At 46.8% G+C, this 27,746-nt stretch overlaps 1 protein-coding gene across 4 annotated transcripts; it reads right to left on the bottom strand.

Annotated features, from left to right (window-relative positions):
- Positions 1 to 1,514: 1,514 nt before the first annotated feature.
- On the bottom strand, positions 1,515 to 26,723 carry MANBAL (mannosidase beta like). Of its 4 annotated transcripts, none has more exons than XM_061127241.1 (3): positions 26,662 to 26,723; positions 16,959 to 17,167; positions 1,515 to 2,394 (listed from the first exon to the last, which is right to left on the bottom strand). In XM_061127241.1, exons 2-3 carry the CDS (start codon positions 17,106 to 17,108, stop codon positions 2,287 to 2,289), a joined length of 258 nt encoding a protein of 85 aa, XP_060983224.1. In that variant the 5' UTR covers positions 17,109 to 17,167; positions 26,662 to 26,723; the 3' UTR covers positions 1,515 to 2,286. The 4 variants fall into 4 exon arrangements, with proteins under 4 accessions (XP_060983224.1, XP_060983226.1, XP_060983223.1 ...); XM_061127243.1 differs by having other exon boundaries at positions 16,959 to 17,164; positions 26,662 to 26,689; XM_061127240.1 differs by lacking the exon at positions 26,662 to 26,723 and adding an exon at positions 26,280 to 26,527.
- Positions 26,724 to 27,746: the final 1,023 nt, after the last annotated feature.

Genomic DNA, 27,746 nt, shown 5'->3' with positions numbered 1-27,746 from the left:
CGTCAGGACTTTGAGATGCTTGTTGGGTATCCAGAGGGAGATACCGAGTAGAAAGTCAGATTTACAAGTCTGGCGTTTGGGCGAGGGGTCTGGAGGGATCTGTTGGCAAGATATCGGCATGTTGGTATTTATGATTATGGTATCATGAGCCTGGATGAGATCTCCCAGGAAGTACAGGCAGAGTGATCGAGGACTGAGACCTGAGTCTCTTTGCTGAGGAGGAACCAGTGATGTAGGAAGAAAACCAGGCCAGGGCGGGGTCCTGGAAGCCTGAAGAGTGCCAAATCCTGCCAACAATGTCCAAAGTTGAGTGTGGAGCGAGGATGGTGGAGCAGAGGGTGACTACGTCACTTTCCTAGGGCTGTTCTCTGGCAAACAGCTTCTATGGGAGACAGTTTAAGGGAGCTGGACCTACCGAGGCAGCGCTGCAATTCCAGAGCCGTCTCCCCTCCAGGCAGCTGGACGGATCTGCCCGAGAGGTCTGATCCCTGCTCTCCCCAGCATCATTCCCCTCTGGTCTTAGCTCCAGTTGAGCTTTTAAGGCTCAGCTCAGTTACTCCCCCCTGCCACGTGGCTGTGCTGCCCCCTAAGGTTGAACTGGGGGCCCCCACCCACCTCCCACAGCTCCCCACTGGACAGCCCTCCACACCCAGCCTGTACACGTCTCAGTCTCCCACTGGGCCAGGAGCACACTGGGCTTCTTGGAAGCTTCCTGTTTGGGCATCCCCCGGGCTAGCGTGGTGTGAGGTGTCAGACCCTCAGTAAACGTCTGAGAACACCACACTCAGCAGAAGCCCCTTCCCCTGGGATGTGGCTGTGTCTAGTGCTTTGTCGTGCAGACGCTTCCGTCTCCTGAAACCTGGAGTGCTGGGATCTTCCGGGGCCCCCGTGGCAGACCGGCCATCACAGCACCCACCTGCTGACACTCACTGAAGAGTTTTAAATATCAGGAAAGGGGCCAAGGACTGGGTCCATGCTCACGTCCCGGCACTCCCGAGGCGTCAGGACTTCAGTCTCCCATCTCTGAAAGGGAGAGGACGTGCGCGCATCCCTTAAGCTCCTCCTCCTCGGCTGTGCCCTTCGGGAGAGTGTTTGGCAAACTATAAACCAGCTGGCCGTTCGGAGGTACCACAGTCGAGGCTCCTCCCTGGAGGCTGATTCAGGGCATGTGACTAGAACTGACCCACCCCAGGCCACGGGAGGCCTCCGACTGGGTTCTCCTCAAGCCACTCTGAGGATAAGCGGCGTCCTCCTCAGGCAGCTGGACCAGGGACTGAGTGGGACCTGGTCTGCGCAAACTCTTAACACACACGTGGATGTTCACAGCGTTTCCAGTGACAGTGACTTAAGGGCCACATGAAGCAGTTGGCTGGACCCTTCCTGAAACTCATCCCAGAAATGACCAGATGACCCCCACTCAGGCCACCCTCTTCTCCAGGGGTGTGCCCTGCCTTACCCTCCAAGGCAGGGACCAGGCTCCCCCTCAGCACAGACAACACACAGGAGGCTCAGTGTGCAGGGCTATTCATTGACCTTTACTTTCCCAAATGACTATGGTCAGGGGTTGAAGGAACTGGAGGGAGAGGAGGGGATACAGACAGAAGCAAAAAGCTATATACCCTCAATGTGCTGTGATGGGCTGAAGAGAGGTTCGTCTGCGACTGACAAGTCCCTGCCCCTACCCCCTATTTGAGATGCTAAGGAAGTTTGGGCTCAAGAATACACACTCATTGAAGCCAAATCCCTTCCGGCGGCTGGAGGAGGACTAGGCCTCTTTAAGGCCTGGTTGCTGCACCAGTGGGACCACTGTGCTAATGGCCTTGGCGCCTTGACCTAAACAAACAGGGGAGGCCTGGCCTGGTTCCCTCTGCACAAGCAGAGACAAAGGTGACTGATTAGCAGGAGATCCGATCTGCGGGGCATGGATAATGGCAGAGGGTGGTGCTTGCAGCAGTAGATAAGGACTCGCAAAATGTAGTGTAAACCTACAAGGTGGGTGACTACAAGTAGAACACGGGGATTAAGTCAGAAAATGGAACTCTGTGAGCTGACCCAACTTTTCAAGAGGCTTCCAGGACAGTCTCTGTTCACAGGGTATTTCAGCCCCCTCGGCTGGAACCCCTCAGGAAGGCAGAAGGAAGAAGTGGTGGTCTGCCCGCCGGGGCCTGGGTGCTGTCATGATTGTCCAGATCTCTGTGGTCACAGGGCATCCCAGCCACCTGAGACCTTGTGCCCCAGGAGGGCTGCCCTCCAGGCCCTTATGCCAGGCTGCGAACGCTGCCTCTTCTACCGCTTCTTCTTGGCCTCCTTCTTGGGTCTCTTGTTTGCAGAAGGAGCAGTGGCCTTGGGCTTCCTCATCACTTCTGCACTTCGGGGCTCGGATGGTTCTGCCTCCTGTGTGGTAACAGAAAGGAGAGTCCTGATTAGACAAACCAAGCCTGACACCAGCGGAATGAGATCATGTCTGAAAGGACTCTGCAAACGAGAGCAGAGAAACCAAGGATCAAACCATCACCAAGGGGACCTGGGAGTCCTGTGTTCCGGGACTGTCCCCGGGGAGCAGGTGAAAGATAAGGGAGGAGGCCTGAGGGGAGGGGCGGCCTTTGGAGTCTCACAGGCCTGGGGGGCAATGAGGCTCCCCCAGTTCCAGCCAAGTGACCTTGTGGGCAACCCCCTTCCCCTTTCTGCACCTCGGCTCACCCACCTGTGGGATGGAAACAGCGATGCGCACCTTGCAGGGCTGATGTGAGGAGGCAGAAATGCTGGGGAAGGACCCAGGGAACACAAACACACCCAGGGGCTGATGGGACACAGTGAGCAGGGCCTGGGCAGAGTGCGGGTGGGGAGGCGGCAGTGGGCAGACCTTCTGCGGCTTGCTCTCCTTCCGGCCCTGCCATCCCCTCCTCCCATTCAAGCCACAGAGGCGGGGGCAGGGAAGGGTGGAGAGCGCGGCCACTACACAGGGTTCTGAGGCGCCTGGCAGGGGTGCCCTGTGGGAAAGGGCAGAGGGCAGCCTCGGGGCACAACTCCAGACTCTCCCCATGTCCGGGGCAGCTCTGGTTTTTATCTGTCATGTACACTGTGATTTGTTCCCTGGACGATCTGGTTTAAACAAAGGCTCTGCTGCTGAAAAAAGGTTTAAAACCACAAAGCCAGCCCTGGCCTTCACAGGGCTCTGGGGAGGGGACTTGGCCTGCCCCAGCTTCATAGGCTCCTGTCAGAGGAGACTCTGGAGTGGCCCCTGTCCTATCAGGAGTCTGCTCCTCCCGGTGATAAACCACACTCAGCTAGGAAGGATGCTGGAGTTCCCGTTTAGCGCAGAGAACACGAGCCATGGTCCGCAGGCCTGGTCAGGCCCACAGGCAGACCTCACTTGGCCTGCAGTGTTTATTTTTAGGAATTCGAGCCAGTTGGGAGATTTCCCATTCAACGTGGAGTCCTTGCTTTTCTTGAAAACTTTAAACATCCGGTGACACTGGCCTCATGGAAGAAATGGGCTGAGCAGTGGCTGTCCTTGATTCAGTGGCCCCGTCCCCCTCCCCTGGCTCCCGCCACTCCACTGGCTCCAGCACTGTAGTAAAGAAACGTTTTCAGGACTTGTGTTCTTTTGTTTAAAAATGGGAAAACAAAAAGCAGACTCAGAAGACAAGGAGGGAGCACGGTGTTTCTAGAAAAGCATTTCTTCGTGTCTAACTGGCCAGCTCCCAGCTTGCTTCACTCTCGGTCCTTCTCTGCTCACTGTCGGCTTCTGGCCCCAGCTTCAAGCTTCTGTCAGACAGAAGAGGCTGGACTGTGGCTGCAGACGGGCAGTCCCCACCTAAGGCCCAGTCCAAAGGTCCACCAGCTCCCTCTTATCAGCCTTCACTAGCTCTCCACCCTGCTCGCCTGCCAGCGGGGAAACCAGGCGTAAAGGCCCAGCCCAGTTCCAAGCACCCATGGGTGATCCTCCCTAGATAATCAGGGGGCTGGCCTCTGGTTGGCCAGATCTCTGATTGAGCTCATGCAGTCCCCTAGCTGTGATGCTGTTTATGAAACAGAGGAAGGGAGAGTGGAAGGGAAGAAGGAAGGAAGAAGAAAAAAGAAAAGAAAAAAAGTTACCCCATTAGAAAAACAAAGAAGAAAACCTTAGAGGAGACAGTGTCAAGTGCACAGGCTGACGGCTGCAGAGCCACAGGAGAGCGACAGCTTAAGGCCAGCCTCACAAGCACAGCGCCTCCAGAGACTCTGGGAACTGGAAACCGTCTCCAGTCCAGTACCTGCGTGGCCAGTGGAAACCAGTCAATCCCTGCGTGCCCCGGGCAAACAAGATCTGATTAAACAAAAGGGTTTCTGCACAAGGGATTTGCCAGGCCTGCCAGGATCTCCAGGGATGGAGCCCCATTCTCAGTTCAAAGCTGGGGTCTTCTCCGATTTCAGTGGGGCAAGTTCAGAACCCAGAGATGAGGACACCCAGCTGTCATCCCTTGTGCTTCCTTTACTCCACAGACCTTCTCTCGGGCACCTCACCCTGTCTGTCACCTCCCAGATCTCTCTCTTGACCCAGAGTGGAACAGGCACCTCCCAGGCACCTCCAGCTCAAGTGCTGTAGACAGAGCATGGCCCCTCTGCAGCCGGCCTGGCCTTCCTCCTCCACCCCACCCCCTCCAGTAGGCAGAACAACCAGAGTCCCAGCGACCCCACCCTCCCTATGCTCCCCTCAGTCCAACAGTCACCAAATCCTGCTGACTTGACCTCCTCCACCTTGACTTGGCCACCGTCTTAAGCATCAAAGGCTCTAATTCTTTATGCCATGACTTGTGTACCTGCCAAAAGAATTTTTCTAAAATGCAGATCCTTCCCACCTTAAACCTTTCAGTGGCTTCCAGCACTCACAGTCTTATGTCCCATACCTGGGATGGCAGCTAAGGAGGCCACCTCTCCAGCCTCCCCTGGGCTTCCACTGCTCAGCCCTAAGCAAGAGGAGCACCCTTCTTTCCTTGGCCACCCAGCAAACCCCTTCCCACGGTTTGCTCCCCACCTCTGCCCCCTGACCAGGAACACACTGCTACTCCCTGTCCAGCCTTTTTCCTCCACTCTTCCTCTAGCAGGTGCATGCTCTCCTCCACCCTGACGCACCAGGCATCCAGAAACCTCAACAATGCAATTACATGTGCTCATGATGGTCTCCCCTCCTAGCCTGTGAGCCCCTTAAACGGCTTCAACTGTTCCTGAATGAATGAATGAAATGAAAGAACACACAAGATCTCCCATAACCATGGGAACTTCACTCTTGCTTTAAGTGCCTCATGAAAATACAGCACTTAAGACTAGATCTTGGGCTTCCCTGAGTGGCTAAGTCAGTAAGAATCCACCTGCCAATGCAGGGGACGTGGGTTCGATCCCTCCTTCAGGAAGATCCCACATGCGGTGGAGGAAGGAAGCCTGTGTACCACAACTACTGAAGCCCACGCGCCCTAGAGCCTGTGCTCTGCAACAAGAGAAGCCCAAAACGAAGAGCAGGCCCTGCTCACCACAACTAAAGAAAGCTCACACACCATAGCCAAAAAAACAATGTAAATAAATTAATTTAAAAAGACTAGGCCTCACTTTTTGCATAGGAACAGATTTTAAACCCAATATACGCACCCTAAGTCAACATCTAGACATAGCCATCAATAAGAACAGTAATAGTAAGAGCCACAACAGCTGCTAATATTTACAACGTGTCAGGCTCCATGTTCTGTGATCTGAACATGTTTTATTTTTCCCTCACAAAGTGCCGTAACGTGCCCCATTTTAAAGAAGAGACATTCAGAGAGGTTACATGACCTGCCTCCGCTGGTAAGCAGCAGGGCCAGGATGACCTAAACTATATGGTATATAGCCTCTTTCAGGTTTCCTAGGGACCTTGGGCTGATGGAGATCAAGACTTGGAGTGAACTGTGAATCTACTTTCTCTCTGTTTAGCCGAATCTGAAAGCACGGGTGATGGTGGACTGACAAAAACAGCTTGTTCAGGATCCTGCAACGGGTGGTTCAGGACCCCCTGCCTGTGGTGGGAGTCAGGAAAGTGGCTTAGTGCTCCTCGAGTCAGGCTTTGCTCCTACAGTTGAGAGCAGCTCTCCACGGGTGCGTGGACACAGTCATTGCGTCATCTGAGCGCCCTGTCTGTCTCCTCCTCACCCCAGGCCTCCTCCTCTCTTCTCCAGCTCAGGTTCTAGCACTGTCACTCACCCAATTCCCCAAGCTACAAACCGCTGAGCCATTTCTGAGTTCTCGCCATTCCCTGAGTGCCCCCACATCCAATCTGTCACCATAGCCAGTCCATTCGGCTTTCCACAGAGCTCTCAGCTCTGCCCGGTCCCCTCTGGACACTCTACTGAGCAGGCTCAGACGACCCCTGCACCGCCCAACCCAACGCCCTGGTCTCCTGCCTGCCCACCTCAAGGTATTCCTCACCATCCACCGCACTGCTTTCAGTCTATTCTCCTAAAACAACTGTCCTGACCAGCCTGTTTTCTGCTTTAAACGTGTTGCTGGTTCCCTCTTCGTATAAGGCAGATTCCAAGAACCCCTGAGTGGCCTCCAGAGCTATTCCAACTGCAGCTTTGGCCCTGTCCCTGGGCACGCCCCCTCATGCAGCCCACTCTGTCACTTCTGGGCGACTGGCCAGCCAGTGACTCCCAGATGCTCTGCATCTTTCCAGCTCGGCACAGGTGCTCAGCACCCATCACCCATCCATCTGCGCCCAGTGCACGCGGGTTCTGGGTCAGGGGAACCAAGAGGAGGTGCACTTCCTGATGTGTGCCATGTGACCGCCTCTCAAACATCAGCTGCTGAGCCTCCCACCACCCTGGTGAGCCCATCCCTGTGAGCCCCATTTCACAGGCCAGGAAACTGAGGCTAACCAAGACTTGGAGACTCAGCCAGTGGGGAAGAGCCCCTTCCCCGAAAGGGGCAGGGAAACGAAGGCAGCTGTTACACACGTGATTCAGCTGCTGGGGTCCTAGCCACACAGAGCAAGTTCCAAATTCTCAGCCAGCAAGAGTGACTCCGAACAAATGGCTGACTTCTCATCCCTCTTCAAATGTGCGTTGCTGGTACAAGCCAGGCAGACGGCAGACTCCGAAGACGACAGCCCCACCTTTCAGTTGCGCCTCCTCTGCAGCAAGTGCTCCCCGCAATCTCACGTTAGGGAGTGAACAAACCCCTCCACCCGGGGAGCTCCTGGGTCTGCGGAGGCGTCCTCCGTGACACAGGCCTCATCAATAATGAAGCAGCTCCACAGCCACTTATGAGGCCAGGAAATTGCTGCTATTCATCAGCTTCAAATAATCGAATCTGTGCCACAGTGCATCCAATCTCTTCCAGCAGGGAGAGCACACAGAATTTTTATAATTTCCATTATACAGTTCAGGGTGGACTGAGTCCAATAAATCAGGACAAAATGTCATTCTACACAGACTGAAGCTCTTCTCTCCTCTGAAATGATCCTGGCAAAGGAGACCCTGTGCTGTGCGCAGGCAGCCCCATGGGTCTTATCTCACCCGATCCTCAAGGACGGTGTGGGACAGACATATATACACGATCACGTATAAAATCGATAACTAACGAGAACCTACTGTATAGATACACTCAGGGAACTCTTCTCAATGCTCTGTGCTGCGCTTAGCCACTCAGTCATGTCTGACTCTCTGTGACCCCATGGACTGCAGCCCATCAGGCTCCTCTGTCCATGTGATTCTCCAGACAAGAATACTAGAGTGGGTTGCCATGCCCTCCTCTAGATCTTCCCCACCCAAGGATTGAACCCAAGTCTCCTGCATTGCAGGCAGATTCTTTACCGTCTGAGCCACCAGGGAATGCCACTCAATGCTCTACGGTGACCTAAACAAGAAGGAAACCCAAAAAAGAGGGGATATATGTGTATGTATGGCTGACTTTCGGTACAGCAGAACACAACACTGTAAAGCCCCTATACTCTAATTTTTTTTTTTAATTATAAAAAAAACAAAAAAAAAGAACCACATGGGTTAAGCGTGAATGCCGTCCTTTTCTAGCTCAGGACACGGGCTCAGAGAGGGGAAGGCGCCTGGGGCTGAAGCTCCAGTCTGCCCTGTTGTGCGCTCTTGCCTGAAGCCCTGGGCAGGGTGGTGGCTGGGATACCCTGCGGGGCTGGGACTAGCACTGGCCTTGGGCAGAGGACAGGACTAGCTGAAATCAAGAGGGGGAAGCTGTTCATGTGAGTTCCACAGGCGAACTGAGACAGAGTCCAGGATGCGCTTGGCAGGCGAGGAGAGCTGTGATTAGAGAGAATGGCCCACAGAGCCCCAGACACGATTCAGCACCCCTGCAGGCCCCGCCCACCAGCTGGTCTGTGGCTTCATGCATGTCCGGCCGTCTCTCCCATGAGTCGGTAAGCATCTCAAGACCGTGTTTAGACCTTTGCCCTACCCACTGCGTGGCAATCTCTTGAGAACGGCTCATTAAGTAAAAAACACCCTGCTGCCCAATTCAACTGCAAACCCCTCCCAAGCTTAAAAAAAAACACAGGAGAGAACTGCAGAGGTGGTTCTGTGAGACTACCCCCTGAGGTGTTGAGAATAGGCATACACCCTGCCCAAGTTAACTATTTACTACTGCAGCCTTCACTGGCAATCGGGGGCTGAGTTTAAAATCAAGACCTGGGACTTCCCTGGAAGTCCAGCGGTTAAGAGACTTTGAGTTCCCGATGGTGGGGGCATGGGTTCAATCCCTGACTGAGTAACTAAGATCCAGTTTGCTACACAGCATGACCAAGATAACAAAATAAAATCAAATCAAGACCTCCATGCTGGATTTCCCAACAGGAACTTCCAGGCCACGGCCCCACTACCTCAGGAAGGCTCCATCCACCTTAGGGCTTCCTGGTTGCAGTGAAGTCTACGTGGGCATCGCATGGAACGCCACCGCTCCTGCCATCGGTTCTGGGGAGCTCTTCTCCGCTGGATCACAGTGCTAAGCACCTTTGTCTGCCCCCCCACCCCCGCTCCATCAAGGCCATGCTCTTTCCTTGTCCCATGTGATTCTGGGGGGCTCTCAGTCACTGTGGTCACAGCCATGGCCAGTTAAACATGGCCTGGCCAGAAATGGTACCCAATGCCTCTTCCCACCTATGAGGCAAAGTATAGACATGTGGCCAGGCCACAGCCAAGCAGAGGCCTTCCATGAGATCTGGAAAGTGAGCAGAGGCAGAGAAATGGCTTTCTTCGCTTGTAAAGCATGGGAATAAGGACACAGACTGGGGCTGCTGCAGCCATTCTGCTGATGTGTGGCAAGGACCTAAGAATAAAGACAACACTGGTGGGAAGGCAGGAGATGGCGAGACAAAGGAAGCCCTGATGACCTTTCAGCTTCTGAATCCAGCTGTGCCTTGAAATTCCCAGCTTTAAAAGTCAATACAGTCTCTTTCTCTCCTCCTTAACAAATTTTTTACTTATTTATTTGGCTCTACCGGGTCCTAATGATGGCACGGGTACCTTTGTTGCCACAGGCGGGATCGTCCATAGGTGCGGCCTGTGGGATCTTCCCAAGCTCCCTGCCTTGGGAGCGTGGTGCCTGAGCCACTGGACCACCACGAAAGTCCCCTACAGCCTCTTTCTAAGGAAACTGCTGGAGTCAAGTTTCTGAGTTTTCAACAGAAAGACTCCCCATTAACAGAGACTGAGGCAAGCCTGTAAAGATGGCAGGGTGGGAGTAAAGGCACCTGCTGAGGGGCTTGTGGCTGGCTAGGCATAGGTGACATAAACATATGAAAACCTGAGAACAGTCAGCATTTAAACTACTAGGAGAGTTTGTGACTGGCAGATGAACTATTACTACCTACGACATGAGTCACTGAACAAAAAGTCAATACCTGCTTGCCCAAGATGGACAGGATCAACAGTCTGGGGAGAAACGAATCCAAAAGAGGCTTGGGGAGGACGCTCAGGTAGGCTGTGGGGAACATGGAGAGGACTCCTGACCTTCGCTTCCTCATTACCTACTCCTTCACTCCTGGAACGTGGCGCCCACCTCATTCAAACTACTGCCCTCCACTTGGAGAAAAGCGATAGTTTATCTTCCCAGAAAATGTGACTAAGCATGGAAGCATTTTTGCACAGAACTGCAGGAAGCTCACAGGTTTCTGCAGTCTTTATCGAGGGGCACCCTAGGGATCCAGAACTCTGCTAAGAATTTAGTTCTACTGAAACCCAGCTCTGAAGGAGGGCAGTCTGAACATGTCATCAGGTGGAGCAGCCTTTCTTCCATCACTCAGCCAGGTCTGTGTCCTCCTTGAACCACACGGGGGTTTGCAGCGAGACCACAGTCTTCTAGTCCTCTGTCCACTAGTCTGCCCGTCTCCAAGAGAGTAAAAGGAATGGAGACCCCAGTTTTGTCTGCATGGCACTCCTGCTCCCTTGGGAACTGACTTCCCACTCCCCCCCAGAGGTCACACCGCAGGATGCTGCCCTCCCCAACACTGGCCACAGCGGTCCCAAGCTGGGTCCCAGGTACAGCTCCTTCTCTGGGGATACTGGAACTGGGACCAAGCAGGAAGGCAGCCTCCAGAGGCTGCAGGTGAAAGATGCAAACTTGGGAATCTGTTAGTGGCCATGTTTTACCTTATCACAGGGACAGTGAGCAGAGGAAGGAGGGCAAGAGAAGTGAGAGACAGGAGACGCACAGGAGGGGAGTCAGAGGGGATGTGAGTGATCGGGTCCCACCCATTCCAGAGGCCCAGCTGCATCCTGGGTGCTCAGGGAGACCACCCATATCTTCTCAGTATCTCTACACTGCACAAGAACTGCCTCAAGCAAACCAGGCATGCCTCAAGTCCAGGCCTTCCCTGAATCTTCATTTCCCTTGAAAGGCTTAGCAACTCATTCTTAGGGTTTCAAGAAGGAATACTATGTTGGTTAAAATAATCCCCAGGTCTCCACCCCCAACTTCTTGCCAGCTTTTCCCTTCCCACTTGGATGCCACCTTTTATTACAAACTTGACACACATAGAACTGAACACCTCCTGGGCTCCCCAAATTGGTTTGTGCTTCAGGGAAACAGTCTAAGGACCAGTGGCTGCACAACAGAATCACCTGGGCACTTGAAGAAATTTCTAATCCAAGGCTTCAGAGAACTGAACCAGAATCTCCATGGGTACAGAGCAGGCCTTTGAAAATTCCCCAGGTGGGAAAAGCCAGAGAGAGAATCACAGACCAGACCAAGAAAAGGCGATTCATGATAACACTCGCCAGTCCCTAGCTCAAGGCAGACATCAATGAATAATTTCTTTACTCTGGAGCCTAAAAGCAGCCCCAGAATCCTTTCCACCAGGGCCACCACACAAACAATCAGACTGAGCATGAGAGATGAAACACAGCTGCATCCTGGAACTGACAGAAATGGTACAAGGATCTACCTTCTTAGATTTTAGAACCTGGCCTACAAGAAAATGCTTGGATTAAATGTGGCTCAGGCCTCAATCAGGCTCAAACAAATGTTTGTTTTCTCGGGTCTTAGTTTAATGAGGTGTCAATGAGAAAATGTTCTCATCTGGCTTAGGATTCTAGGGGCTTTGGTTTTAATTTTACAAATTAGTTCTCGCTCCTACTACAGAAAAGAAAAGGGGGAGGGGTGGGAAGCATTTCTCTGTGTTCTTTTTTTCCTTTCCTGATTACCCCCAAAAGAGCTTTCAAATAATCTGCTAAGTATTGAAATACTGAAGTCATAAACTAGTTGCAGAAAATCGGCTTACTGGAACAACAGGAAAGACATTCTTTTGCCTTTCAAAGCCTTTCCCATCATCTAGAGCCAAAAATATTATCTTCTGACCCAAAAAGCCACTAATAAACCTTGCTTCTATAGGCTAAGCAAGAGGCATGATTTCCCCCTAAGCAATGTGGCTGAGAGAACAAGATTGTTCTCTGGGCCCCCCACCCCACCCTCTCCCACCTCCTTGTCACCTTCCGCTTCCAGGTACCTCGCTCCTGCTCTCAAGCTGCCTAGAGTCCCGACAGCTGTCCCCATTCCCACAGGCTCCTTTCCTCCACAAGAGCGCCCCAGCCCCAAGTTAAAACCCCTTTCTTTTTCCCTCCCTATCCAAATTCCAGTCACAGCTAGCTGCTGAGCACAATCTCTAACCACAGTCTTAGCACTCATTCTCTCTTTGTAAGGCTGTTTATACACATAGAATTTGGTGTTTCCTTTCCATTTAGTTAAAGAGTTTGGGAAAAGGCTGCCTTAGGGGGCATGCAGAGGAAAGCTAGCAATGGAATCCCTGCATAACTGAGGACCATTTTCGGGCATGACACATCAATAAAAAGTCAAATTAATGGTACTATATTTTTTGCTACTGATCCACTGAAAAACCAAAAAACAAACAGAAACAAAAAACGTTAACACAGGAATCTTCAGTTACAAAGACATTTGTGTTCCTTACTCCCCTGAACTTGAAGATAAAAGAAAATGAGATGTTTTGTACCACATTTGTATTTTAAAACATGAGGTTATTACAGAGTAAAGTCAGAAAGAGAAAAACAAATACCGTATATTAAGGCATATATACAGAATCTAGAAGAATGGTACTGCTGAACCTATCTGCAGGGCAGGAATAGAGACGCTGACACAGAGAATGGACTTGTGTACATGGGGAGGAGGCGGGGGGCAAAGACGGTGGGACAGACTGAGAGAGTAGCATGGACATATGTACACTACCACGGGTAAAACAGAGAGCTGGTGGGAAGCTGCGCATAGCACAGGCAGCTCAGCTCGGTGCTCTGTGACGATCTAGAGGGGTGGGATGGGGGGTGGGAGGGAGGTTCCAGAGGGAGCGGGTACATGTGTGCATACAGCTGATGCCCAATGTTGTACGGCAGAAACTGACACAACATTGTAAAGCAATTGTATTCTAATTTTTAAAAAAAGATGAGGTTGCTGATACCAAAACCAAAGATACCACAAATAAAGAAAATTAAAGGGTAATATCATTGATGAACACAGTGACGCAAAAATCCTCAACAAAGTATTAGCAAACCAAATCCAACAGTATATTAAAAGGTTCATACACCATGATTAAGAGAGATTATCCCAGAGAGGCAAGGATTTTTCAAAATCCACAAATCAATCAACATGATATACCACATTAACAAACTGAAGAATATGAGCGTATGAGCAACCCAACAGATGCAGAAAAAGCTTTTGACAAAATTCAACATCCATTCATGATAAAAACTTGCCAGAAAGTAGGCACAGAGAGGACATACTTCAACATAATAAAGGCCATATATGACAAACACACAGCTAATGTCATACTCTATGGTGAAAAGCTGAAACCATTTCCTCTAAGATCAAGAACAAGACAAGGATGCCTACTCTCACCACTTTAATCCAACACACACTGGAAGTCCTGGCCACAGCAATCAGATAAGAAAAAGAAATAAAAGGAATTCAAATTAGGAAAGAAGTAAAATTTCCCTGTCTGCAGATGGTACTATCTGTCTACCATACATAGAAAATCCTAAAGAGGCCACCAGAGAACTGCAACAGCTCATTAATGATACAGAAATCTGTTGCATTTCTATACATCAACAATGAACTATCAGAAAGAGCAATTAAGGAAACAATCCCATCTCCCATGATGTCAAAAAAAATAAAGCACCTAAGAATAAACCTACTAATACCTAAGGAGGCAAAAGACCTGTACTTGGAAAACTATAAGACACTGACAAAAGAGATGGAAGATGACACAAAATGATGGAAAGAAATCCCACGCTCTTGGATTGGAAGAATCAATATTGTTAACCACACTACCCAAGGCAATCTACAGAATCAGTGAAATCCTGTCAAAATGCCAAGGGCATTTTTCACAGAACTAGAGCAAATAATTTTAAAACTTGTATGGCAACACATAAGACCCCAAATAGCCAAAACAACCTTGAGAAAGAAGAACAGAGCTGGAGGAATTATGCACTCTGACTTTAGTCTATATAAAGCTACAGTAATCAAAGCGGTATTGTAATGACACATAGATAAATGGAACAGAACAGAACTCAGGAACAAACCCATGCTCTTATGGTCAATTAATTTACAATGAAAGAAACAAGAATATATAGTGGTGAGAAGACAACATCTTCAATAAATGGTTCTGGGAAAACTGAAAGTGAAACAAGTAAAGTGTTTATGACACAGGTGGGCTCAGAGAATTTCGCCCTCATGGTGGTTTTATTATAATCACTTTTACAGGGCATTTCTTCCAGGTTTCCTTCAGCCAATAATCTTACTTTGCCTGGTTCTGAGTCTGTCCTTGGCATCACTATATTTCAGGGCCCTTCCATGTGTGCCCACGCATCTCTTAGCCAAGATGGATTCCAGTGAAGGGACCTATGGGTAAGCTGACATCACTTACCACTAGCTGACATCTCCTCTCTTGTTACCTCCAAGGAGCCTTTCTGGGCATGTGTAGTTGAGAAGGTCTCCTTGAGAATGAGAAATATGTGGTCTTTTATCTCTTATCTGGGCAGGCTCAGCCCTTCTCTCCTGCTGTTTTGGAGTAGCTATCCAGAGGGGAGAAACAAGCTGTTCACCCAGAGGCCCATCTAGCTCCTGCCTCTGCGCCACATTCCCTCCTGAGAGACCTCATCCTCTGTCATGGCTTTAACGATGTCTTACTGACTCTCAAATGCTGATCAGCACTCAGCACAGACCCTCCTCCTCATACAGAACAGGAGATGCAACTCCTACTTGATGGAATCACCTGGACATTTTAAAGGCCTTTGTTAAAAACTGAACCCAGCATGCTGCCTCCCAATCCTCACCCCAAACCCACCTTTGCCAGAGTTCCTCCCAGTTACACCAGCAGGATCTCTGGGACACAGTCATCTCCAAGATATGTATCTCCAGAATATATTGTTAAATAAGGAAGCACATAAAACTGTGTTTAGTATCGTTTGTAAATCAATGGGAGAAAGTAAATGAATAAAGAAAGAAATATCACACACACATATCCATTTGCATACATCTTCAGAAAAAAGAAACAAAAGGGGGATAAATTAAATAAAAATGGGTACCTACCAGGGGAGGAAGGGGAAAGGGTGGAAGATACAGAGATTCAAGGAAATTTCTGAAACTGCATCCTGTTACATAGTTTTGACTTTGGGAAAGTTTGTAATATAAAAGTTTTACATAATTTTTAAATTAAATCAAAAGGAAAAACCTCTAAAAGTAAAAAACAAAATGAAGCAAATCAATGTTATGTCATGGTGGGAGTATACCAATGTGAAGAAAAGGCTTATAAACACAGTACTCTGAATATACATCCCTACTGGGACATATTTTGGGGCCCAGAAAGAAACATAAAGAAATGGTGAATTTCATTCTAAATCTTACTGTTAATAGAGAAAAACAACATAGTTATTTGAAAGGTATAATAAGTATGTTTCAGGTGTGCTGAACAAAGTTTACATTAAAAAAAAAAGTAAACTGCAGTCCTTAGAAAACCCAGCTTGCAAAGCTGGCCCTTGGCTGACACTTGGGAAACTGGATTTTGGGTGGTTCCCACAATTCCCAGAACTGATAAGAATGGCTCACTATGCCTAACCTGCCTGTGGAAACAATATGGTTTATGCTGAAAACCTGTCTTCCTGCTGGAAGTCTGGAATTTTGGTTTGTGTTAGGCAGAGGGTGCTTATGTGACCTGTCCCCTAAAACCCTAGGCAATGAGTCTCTAATGGGTTCCCTTGGTAGACAGTCTTTCACACAACTGGATGGGGTTCCCATTGAAAATCAAAGCTTTATTGGTCAAGACTGGAGGTTGCTAGAGTCCAAACTCACAACTCTGAAAACTAATAGAGGGAAAAAATCAAGCATTTATCCTGCCTTTTACTATGAACAGCATTTCAGACTAATCATATAGGCATGATGAAAAGATCTTCTTCACTGAAGAATTCCAGCTAATAAAATGCAGAAGGAAAGAATGGCTCTAAGCAATGATCAATGGATGCTAAAACCATTTAGGTGAAAGAGGGATGAAGATTTTGTAACAGAGGGATTAGCTATAACCACCTGAACCCACAGGTATCTTAGAATCTCTATATGACAAACAGACACTAAGTGTCTGTTGATTTCAAAGAACAAGACATTCACAGCACTAGCTATGAGGTGTTCTCACTAAATAACTGGATCCGAATTGAATCAAGCCTCTAGACTGCATTTCTCATTGACAGAAAATACAAGGAACAAGTTGAACATGTCAAATGACACCACACAGAAGCAATCAGCCAAATCCTGGATGTGGTAGATGACAACCTACCTTCTCCAACAAATCAATGTCACGAGAAAAGTGAAGGTAGGGTGGAGGAAGGAGGCTATAGAGCTACAGAATAAACAGACCTAATGAATAAAAGTTGAAATAAGAAGAAAGTCAATCTGATGACATCACTCTCTTCTTTAAAAACCCTGGGCCCCCACCCCCACTCTTCTGGCTGTACCTCTCATCACGTCCCCTCTGTGCTCTGGCCACAGGCACCTGCATTCAGGGGTGAGCCCATTCCTTCATTCCTTGGGTCCTTACACATGCAGTTCCTTCTCCTTGGGGGAGGAATGTAAGTTCAGGTCCTCCCCCTGTTACACACCTTCTCAGTACCCTGTTCTTCACAGGGAAACATGTGTATTTGTTTCATATCTGCCCTTCTCACAAAGACTAGAAGTTCCTTGAGGGCAGACCCCACATCTTTCAGCAGAGTCTGACACATAGTAAGTAGGTACTAAATAAAAATCTGTTTCACACATATGCAAACAAATAAGGTATGAACCACGTGGCCCAATGCCACCAGGTGGGAATTTGGAGACACTTTAAATCAATCAAGGCGCGCATAATCCCCGCTAGTCTTCACTGCTGCGAAGTCTATAATTTTCAGGACCCAGAACCCAGCCCGAGGAGCTGAGGCTCACAGGGAAAAACTCACCGCCTCGTGGGACTTGGGAACAGGAATGATGATGGCCAGCACGCAGATGAGCTGGAAGATGGCCCCCAGGAAGAGTCCGTACCGCAGCAGGTTCTCCAGGAACGTGGGCTCGGGCACCTCGGGAGGGGAGAAGTCCAGGTCGGAGGCCATGGCCCCAGCTGCCTGCTGCCTGAGGTCCCCTCCGACTCACTGCTATCCAGAGCCAGCTTCTAAATTCAAAGAGTTAATGTCACGTTTCTACAACTGATGTTTAAACGGGTCCACTTACACAAACACGCCCACATACATGCAAGAATATGTAAAGCAACTGTGGTGAAATGTTAACAGCTCTTGAGTCTAAATGGAGGATATGCGGAGAGCCACTGGACCATTCTTTCAACTTTCTTGTACATTTTCAATCTTTTCCAAATATGAAGTTACAGAAAATAAATAAATGCAAACACTTCAACAAAAATCTCAAATCAACATACATTTGCTGAACGTCTACTCTGTTTCAGGCTTTCTTTACTTGTTCATTTATACATCCAGTCATTCATTCAACAAATACTCATTGAACACCAAGCACTGAAGGCTGAGCAAAACAGTCTTCTCTTCTCTCAAGGCCGACCTCTAAGGACAGAAGGACAGAGGCAGACAAAGAACTCATCCAGATGGAACATGCCAGCTAGTGTTTTGACAAAACACTGTTTTGACAAAAAGCTTCAGAAGGGCATCACTTTATTTTGTATAGAGTGATAAGAAGACAAGACAGGAATGAAGTGGTGGAGACAGGAAGCGTTGAGAGTGAGGCGGGGTGGCATCTCTGGGAAGCATATCCCAAGAGAGAAAAGCAAGTGTAGAGGCCCCTGGTCAGGGATATGAGTCCAAAATGGCCAGAGAGGAATGCAGGAAGGAGAAGGACAAGGTACGATAGAGAGGAGTGGGACTGACCTGGAAGCACCCTGACCCTCTGATTTTATGAAGTCAAATGTAAAGCCACAGAAGGGTTTTGAGCAGAAAAGTGACATGATCTGACTTATATTTTAAGTGGGACAAGAGTGGACATGGGGAGACCCATGAGGAGGCTATTATCAGTAATCCAAATAAGAGATGCTGGGGACACGGATGACAGGGGCAGTGGTGGTCAGTGGTGGCAGGTCCAGTCTCAATCCACCTCTCCAGACTCTCCTTTCACCAGAGCCCCCAACCCCTAACACCCTAGTCGAGCTGAAAGACCTGCCTGTAATTCTCCAAGAGCACTGAGCTCTCTCAAATCCTGGGCCTTTACCCAAATTGCATCCTCTGTCGAGAACGCCCTTTCCCACTCCGACCACTTGGCCAAGTTCCCACTCTACCTCTAAGGCTGAACTCATGTCACCTCCCCAGCATGCTTTTCTTACCGCCCTCCTCCTATCCTGTAGGACTGAACTGCTCCCCCTCTACCACAGCACCCGTGAGTGGCTTCCTCTGGCCCACCCCAATTTTCTCAAGAAAGGGGAAAACTTTGGGGAAACAGACCCATCTGACTCCAAAGCCCTTTGTGTTTTCAGGGATCTGTGCCACAAGGCAACTTTCTGCTAAATCTAAGCTGCCTGATATCATGGTCATGAGCCACATGTGGCTATGGAGAGTTGAAACACAGCTAGTCCAAACTGAGATGGCTGTTAAGTTAGATACACACTCAATTTATAAGTTAGGATGATCATAAGAATGCAAAATATCTCACTAGAAATGTTTTATATTGAATCCATATTGATGGCATGTTGAAAAGATACACTGGGCTAAATAAATTATTAACTTCATCTATCTTGAAAAAGAACAAAGTTGGAGGATTCACTTTCTGATTTCAAAATGTGAAATCTGATTTCAAAACAAAGCTACAATAATCAAAAGAATGTGATACTGGCGTAAGAATCTAGGCCAATGGAACAGAATAAAGACCACAGAAGTAAATCCTCCCATATACAGTCAACTGATCTCTGAACAAAGGTACCAAGACCATCCAATGGGAAAAGATAGTTTTGTTACCAAACAGTGCTAGGAAAACTAGATATCCACATGCAGAAGAATGAACGGAAGTTAACCCAAAATGTTTCAAAGAACTAAATTAAAAGCTAAAACTATTAAACTTATTGAAGAAACATAGGAGGAATCTTTATGACATTGGATTTGGCAATGACTTCTTAGATGCCAAACCACAGGCAACAAAAGAAACAATAAACTGGACTACATCAGAACTGAAAATTTTTGTGCATCAAAGGGAATTATGAAGAGTGAAAGACAAACTGGAAAACAGTTTGGCAGATTCTAAAAAACTTAAACCTAAAATCATCATATGATCCAGCAATTTCACTCCTAGGTATATATACCCAATACAATTGAAAGCATGGACTCAGATACTTGTACACCAATGTTCACAGCTACACTATACACAATAGTGAGAAGATGGAAACAACGAAGTATTGATCAACAGATGAATTGATAAACGAAATGTGGTATATATATACACACACAGACACACACATATTTACTCAGCTATTAATACTGAGATGAATAAAATTCTGACACATGCTACTACATGAATGAATCATGAAAACACAGTAAGTGAAATAAGCCAGACACAAAAGGACAATAGTACATGATTCCACTTGCTAGGTACCTAGGATAGGCAAACTCATAGAGACAGAAACTAGACTATAAGGTTACAGGGACCTGAGGAGGACGAATGGAGAGTTACTGTTTAATGGGTACAGAGTTTCACTCTGGCATTATGAAAAAGTTCTGGAAATAGTGGTGATGGTAACACACACTGTACACTTAGAAGTGGTTAAAATGATAAATTTTATGCTATGGATATTGTGCCACACACAAAAAACTGTACCTGTTTCTTCTTACTTTTTAAATATGGCTACTAGAAAACTAAATTAAACATGTGGCCTGCATTATACCCCTATGTATGGCTCTGCATTTGCCCGAGAAGCTTCCTCCAATTTGGCTCTGACACTTCATTGCTCTGCAACATTTTTCCAACATGAATGCGGAGTGACTAAAGGATGACAAAAATGATCTTTGAAGTGAATAGGCTGGGGGGTTTATGCAAATACACATGGTCTACCTTTTAACCTAGTCTCTTAGGAAGGTCATGCACCTGTGCTGACAAGGTGGCCATTGTTCCACACCACTCCTGTCTCCCTTGGGAATGGTTTTCAAAGTCTGAGGTTCACTCCCCTGCCCCCAAACCCTCAGAGCTGGCAGATCTTATCCTCCCAGAAAAGATCTGACTTCTGGAAAGAACCCAACATCATCTGGATCCCAGGGTGGTGAATCAGGTGGCGCCTCAAGCCCAGGAATACCATTTTTGGTCAAATACAAGGTATGACGCTCAGAGCCTCGGCAGATTGTTTGTGGTGGCTCAGACACCAGCTCTGAAGTGAATTCCAAGGCAGCTGCAAGAACAGCTTCACTAGAGGAAACGTACAGGCCAGACAGGGCCCTGTATCCTCGTGCTGTGTGAACTGTAAGGTATAAAAAAGCTCTCTCATTTCTTCAGTTACACCTCAAAAATACACACTTTTTAAAAATGCCCTTGGCCTTAAACTTTACCTTTAAGGCTGTAACCAGCCTAGGGGGCTTATCAATATTTAGATTTATTAGTGTTACTAACAGCAACATTGTTAAGAATATTTCTAATACAATAAAAACATGGGGCCAAGAGTAAGGCTAAGGGCACAGACTCTGCTTCTATTACCAATTAGCTACACTTTGGACCAATCTAGAGACTTGATGTTCTCAGGAGCCAAACAACAATAATGTATTCAAAGCTATAATACATTTAGGCTTTTTTTTTTTTTAATAGCAATTAGGCAATACATAACAAGAGTCATAAAAGTGATTATTATATCCTTTGACTGAGTAACTCACTTCCTAGAATTTACAGTAAGGAAACAATTCAAAAGAAGAAAAAGGCTTCAGGTACAAAAAGAGTTCATGGCAGTGCTATTCATAATACTGAAAACCAGGAAGCAACTCAAGTGTCCAACAATAAAGAAGCTGTTAACCCAATTATGGTACATCAAGGCATATTGCCCCTTGGCTTAAATAGCAAATACAGATGTTGCCTATCAGGCCAGCGGAAAGTCTTTGCAAAATTATGTTACATGAAAAAAGAAAACAATTACATAAACACTATCACTGCAACCATGTAAAAATTGTGATTTCACTGGCTAAAGATCAAAATGGAGGCCATAAGAAAATGTAAATAGTTGCTATTAAAAATGAAGGGGCCATAAATTTTAATTCAGGGGAGAATCTTATTGAAAAATTAATACAATCTGAAAGAAAAATCCATGCCCTATCTGCTCTTTTCATAAGACTTTTATAGAGTCTAATGAAATGTTAAAAAGCAGAGACATTACTTTGTCAACAAAGGTCCGTCTAGTCAAGGCTATGGTTTTTCCAGTGGTCATGTATGGATGTGAGAGTTGGACTATAAAGAAAGCTGAGCACCGAAGAATTGATGTTCTTGAACTGTGGAGTTGAAGACTCTTGAGAGTCCCTTGGACTGCAAGGAGATCCAACCAGTCCATCCTAAAGGAGATCAGTCCTGGGTGTTCATTGGAAGGACTGATGCTGAAGCTGAAACTCTAATACTTTGGCCACCTGATGCAAAGAGCAGACTCATTTGAAAAGACCCTGATGCTGGAAAGATTGAGGATAGGAGGAGAAGGACGACAGAGGATAAGATGGTTGGATGGCATCGCCGACTCAATGAAGATGGGTTTGGGTGGACTCTGGGAGTTGGTGATGGACAGGGAGGCCTGGCGTGCTGAAGTTCACGGGGTCGCAAAGAGTCGGACACAACTGAGCGACTGAACTGAACAAATTGAAATGCTGCCCAGGAGAACTTTCTGCAATGCCCGAAATGCTCTATACTTGACTTGTGCTCTCCAGTATGGTAGCCACATGTGGCTAGTAAGCACTTAAAGGAGAATTGAGGAACTGAATTTTTCATTTTAACTTCAATTAATTTATAAATCATCACATGTGGTTAGAGGACTCCCAGACTGGACAGCACACGTATAATCAGTAAAGTTCAAGAAAACATAAAATGCTCTATACAGCTTGTGTGTCTGCTTTAGAACTTCTGTCTCGTTTTCTTTGCATCCAGGCTTTACTTCCCCGCATGCCTGCCTGGATTTCTGGGTTTTCCTTTCCTGACTACAGAAGTCACAAGAGTGCTACTCATCCTTCGGCTCCCAATGAAGAGGCTCGTATCTCTCAGACTCTGTGACAGGCTTTGCTCCTCCACCCCCTCCACTGTCACAGTAGATCATCTGCCAGATGAGCACAGTACTTTATAGTCTAACTCATTCAATTCACAACCACTATGGACAGGGGGTATTACTAATGAGGACAAGGAAACCAAGGCTCAAAGAGGTTATGTGGCCTACCCAGGGATCACTTGGCTGAAAAGTGGCAAAGTCGGGATCCAAACTGGCTGGTAGGTAAGACTGAAACTCACCTGGGGGTCAATGGTTCTCAAACTGCAGGTTTTGGCCCATTAGTGAGCGATAGAAACCATTAAGGGGGCTGCCGCTGGCACTTTTTAATTTTATTAACCAGTATAATAGAAAATATCACATTAGTAAGGGTGAGCATTATATCTTGAAGCTTTTTTTTTTTTCCCCAGTTATATCCATCTACATCCCAGCATGCATGTTCTGGATCAAAATTCATTTCTTACTGTTTGAGAAATACCATACAGTCTAATGTTTGTATTGTTTCACTATAAGCTCCTGAGGTAGTTGGAACCGAGGGTCCATTTTGAGTTTGTTCCAGGGCCTGACACAAATATCTGGTAACTGATCAAACCTACGCTTGTTTCCCATCTTTAAAGAGCAGCCTCATTTTACAAGGAGGGGGAGCTGGGAGGCACGGGGCTTACGCAGGCTCACCCACTGAATCAGGGCAAAGCTGAACATCCCGCTATGTCTCTAACCCTGTGGTGCTCCAGACTTGCTTAAGAGCAAAGGTTTTGTTTTTTTTCTTTACACATGGGGAAACTCATACCCCTACTGGAATCTAATAAAAAGTACAGACCCATTTATTATCAAACATGAAAAAGATAATTTCATAAGGTCATCAGACCTTATGATCTGGGGGTCATGAGACCCCTTGAGGCTCATCCGTGAATATCAGACACCAGTGGTCTGAGACATTCATTCACTGAACACAGAGTTACTGAGTCCCTGCCATGGAGTTTCCATCCAATGAGAGGCACCCAAACACATAAAGATAGAATGTAATGTTGGCAGTGAGTAGTATGAGAAAATATAGAGAGGGAGGTAAGGGGTGCTATTCTATATGAGGTGGTCAGGGAAAGGCCACCCTGAGAAGGCGACATTTCAGCAGAGGCAAAGAAGAAAGCGAAAGAACAAGTTATTTCAACATCTGTTAGGTACCCCAAGATGCAGGAGAGCAAGGGATAAGGTCTGAGGCAGAAAAGAACTTTATGATCAGAGGAATGTAAAATGAGCGGCTGTGTAAGACCAGTAGGACTCGGGGTCAAAGGGGAGCCTCCGGAAGGTTCTTAGCAAAGAAACAACATCATCTGACTCATTTTTAAAGGGTCCCTGTGGCTGCTGTATTGAGAAGAGATCGCAGAGGGACAAGAATCTGAAACAGGGAAACCAGTTAAGAGGCTACTATACTAGTCAAAGGGCTTCCCAGATGGCTCGTGGTAAAGAACTGAGTCCTTTACCTGCAATGCAAGAGTCCCAGGATCAATCCTTGGGTCGGGAAGATCCGCTGGAGAAGGAAATGGCAACCCACTCCAGTATTCTAGCCTGGGAAATCCCACAGACAGAGAAGCCTGGTAGGCTACAGTCCGTGGAGTCGCAAAAGAGTCGGACATGACTTAGCAACTAAACAACAATAATTACTGGTCAAAAAGACACACTTGCACCAGGCAGCAGTGGAGACGGTAAATTCTCAGGTTATAGATACATTTTAAAGGAGGGCCAACAGGATTTCTGGGATGAAATCTAAAATAGAGAAATTACCAGTAAGACCTGAAGGTGAAATTATTCTGTATGACACTGTAACGGTGAATCTAAGACCGTAAGTATTTGTCAAAACCCGCAGAACTTTATAGCACAAAGCATAAACTTTAATGTACACAAGTATATTTCAAAAAATCATTTAGGTATCCAGGATGGAATGTAGAATGTGACATTCTGAGTCTAAATATATTACAAATGGATGAGGTAATTTCACTGAAGAGGTAGGGGGAATGAGGTGCCGACCTCAGTAACTGTGGAAACAGATGGAATTTAGAAGACTAAAAGCAAGAGGAACTGTACATGGGCTCTGTTGTTTTCCACATGGGATACAGGTTAACAATTCTGAAACTATACACATACACTGGAATTGCACAATTAAGTAAATGGATGGTAGATGGTGGGAGCCAGGTTGGGAGTAGAAGGTTATAGATAAGCCAGAGGAGGCTAGATGATCCATGTGGATGGATAAGCATTGTGGATATCAGTACAAAGTCATATTTAGATTATTATAGATACAGACAGCTACATATATATATAGAGAGAGAGAGAGACAGAAAGAGACAGAGAGACAGAGAGGGCGGGGAAGGAGAGGCTAGTCTATACACATACATCTCTTGCTACGCGTTTACTGAGAGGGCCTAGAAACCTGGGCATCCCAAACAGTAGCAATAAGCACACAGAGCACCCAGATCTTGGTGTCTAATACGATTCTCCAAGAAAATGAACCAGGGGCTCCTCAGAGAAATGGTTAACTCTAGGACTGAAGCAGGAAATACATAAGACGAGCCTGTAACAGAAAGTAAGAAAGTGTTCAAAAAAACAAAACACATTGATCAAGGTATGTCAAAGAGATATAAGACCCACTTTGATTGCCAAAGCCAGAACAATCTGCACAGCAAAACAAATTGAGTAGCCCTGGATTATAATTCGAAGTATGAAAAGAATTATTCAAGGCCATACTGATATTATTTAATAAGCAAACAAACCTCCCAAGATTTTAAAATAATTTATGTAGATAATCTGTCTTAAAGTGTGAAGTGTAACTCCACAATCCTTAAGGATGGGCTATGCATAATGACTTCCTTCCAGAAGTACAATATGGAAAAGTGGTGGAAGGAGAGTTAACTTTATAGTGGAAGAACTTGACTACTTCAAGCTAGTGATCTGGGTTAACATCAACAGTGATGACATATACTGACAGTATGTAGCCTACTGTGACGGTGTGAGGTACATACAGGATAGTATATACTCTGTGAGGTGATAAGAATGGCACTTTACCTCTGGGATCTTCCTCCCCCAAACCTGTAACTCCAATGCCATCATAAGAAAAACATCAGACAAATCCCAAACAAGAGTCATTTTATAACATATCTGACCGGTAATACTCAAAACTGTCAAGTTTATCCACAAGAAAAGTCTGAGAAACTACTACAGTCCTAGAAACCTAAGGAGAAACGACTAAATGTAATGTGGGATCTGAGCAAAGAGAAAACTGAGCAAATCTGAAGAAAGCATGGACTTTAGTTAGTTACCAATACTGGTTCATTAGTTGTGACATTAGTATTATACTAATGTAAGATGTTAATAATAGGGAAAATTGTGGGGGGACATATGGGAACTCACTGTAGTATCTTCACAGTAATTTTGAAAATCTAAAATTATTCTAAAATTAAGTTTATTGGAAAAAAGTCAACATTTCAAAATAAATAACCCTTCAGACATGTATAGATGTCCAGACTTAGCAAACAGAAATTAAGCCTTGTCTAACACAGAAAAACCCAGATTCCAAGTATCTTGGTAGGGGATCCTTGGCTTCTAAAGAAATGACTTTAAAATTCTGCTCTGAGACTTCAACTGGAACAGAATGGGGAATAGAAAATCAGTGTCAGGAATTACTACCCTGGGCTGTTTCCCATTACAACAAATTCCCAAGAACTGCTCAAAACTGAGTTCGAATTTTGTCCTATGCAAAGATCTCCCATCTCCCAGAGTAGTAAAAGCTGTCAGCCAATGGGCTGAAAAAGTCGGGCAGATGTCCTGTAAAATGTCATTCTGACGCGCCAAGTGTGATTGCCACAAAAAAAAGTGTGGTTTCATAGATTCATTTCTCACTTCTCTCAAAAAACAAAAAAACAAAAAAAATTCAGCAAACACGCATTGTGCACTTACTAAGCCTTTTGCATTGACCATCTCATTTAATCCTACAAGCAACTCTATGCACCCATTTTACAGAGGAGAAAACTGAGAACCAGAGAAGCAACCAGAGCTTGCCCACAGTTACCGAGTAATACGGTACACTAAGGATTCGAACCCCAGCCAGACTGACTCCGGAGCTCCTCCGAATGCTCCGCCCTTGGGAAGAAAGTCCAGGTCACAACTGTGAGGAGCACTGGGTCTGGTCCCAACTCAGAGCTAAGGCGCTGGACACGAGCAAAGCAAGGCCCTCCGCCCCTGGGAGTCAAACTGCCCTCCGCAAGTAACTTCCGAACAAGCGACCCAGGAAGTTATTTGCGCCAAACACGGAGCAGTCCCCGGGCCGGCAGAACAGCGCCTCCGGCTCAGGGGCAGCGGCGCCGGAGCCTAATCCCCGTTCCTGTACCACAGCCTCGGCGACTAGGCCCCGCCCCGAAGCCCGGACCGACCGCGGGCGCCTCGGTACTCACCTCCCTTGCCGCCCCGCCGCGTCCCCGGAAGTGGTTTCTTGAGACCTTGGGGCCCGGAAGTGACGCTCCTGAGCAACCAGCGGGCTCGGTTCCGCCCCTCAGCGTTGCTAGGGTTGGCGGATCTAGGCTGCTGGGCTTTGTTAGCCTTTTGTCCCAACCCTGTCGTTTGGAGCTGGAGAGAGAGGCCTGCAGAAGTGAAAGCCAGGTTCCCTCGATTCGCTAAGGCGCTGTATCACAGCCCATTTCAGCAAACATTTATACACGTTTATAGACGCCTTAATTTTTTTTTTTTTTTTTGGAAGTTTGATTTACAAAGTAGTTTGTAAGTTTTAGGTGTGTTTGTAGTGGTGTGTAAGTTTTAGGTGTACAACAAAGTGATTCAGCTATATATAGATATATATATAAATTTTTTTTTTTCAGATTCTTTTCCATTATAGGTTGTTATATTGAATATAGTTCCCTGTGCTATACAGTAGGCCCTTATTGTTTATCTATTTTATACGTTTGTTGTAGTTGTTGTTGTTGAGTCGCTGAGCCATATCTGATTCTTTTTTTTTTTTTCCATGTCTGATTCTTTTGCAACCCCATGGACTGTAGCCTGCCAGGCTCCTCTGTCCATGGGATTTCCCAGGCAAGAATACTGGAGTGGGTTGCCCTTTCCTTCTCCAGGGGATCCTCCCAACCCAGGGATCGAGCCTGCATTTTCTGCATCTCCTGCTTTGACAGGTGGATTCTTTACCACTGAACCTCTAGAGAAGCCCATTTTACACATAGTGTATCTGTTAATCCCAGACTCCTAATTTATCCCTTCCCCTCATCCTGTTTGGTAATCATAAACTTGATTTCTATGTCTGTGAGTCTATTTCTGTTTTGTAAATAAGTTCATTTGTATCCTTTTTTAAAAGATTCCACATGGAGGTGATATCACATGGTATTGGGGTTCCCCTGGTGGCTCAGATGGTAAAGAATCTGCCTGCAATGCTGGAGACCTGGGTTCAATCCCTGGGTTGGGAAGATTCACCTGGAGGAGGGCATGGCAACCCACTCTAGTATTCCTGCCTGGAGAATCCCCATGGACAGAGGAG

The sequence above is a fragment of the Dama dama genome, chromosome 23 (genome assembly GCF_033118175.1).
Source record: "Dama dama isolate Ldn47 chromosome 23, ASM3311817v1, whole genome shotgun sequence".
Classification (NCBI taxonomy): Eukaryota; Metazoa; Chordata; class Mammalia; order Artiodactyla; family Cervidae; genus Dama; species Dama dama.
This window is presented reverse-complemented; position numbering and strand designations above follow the sequence as displayed.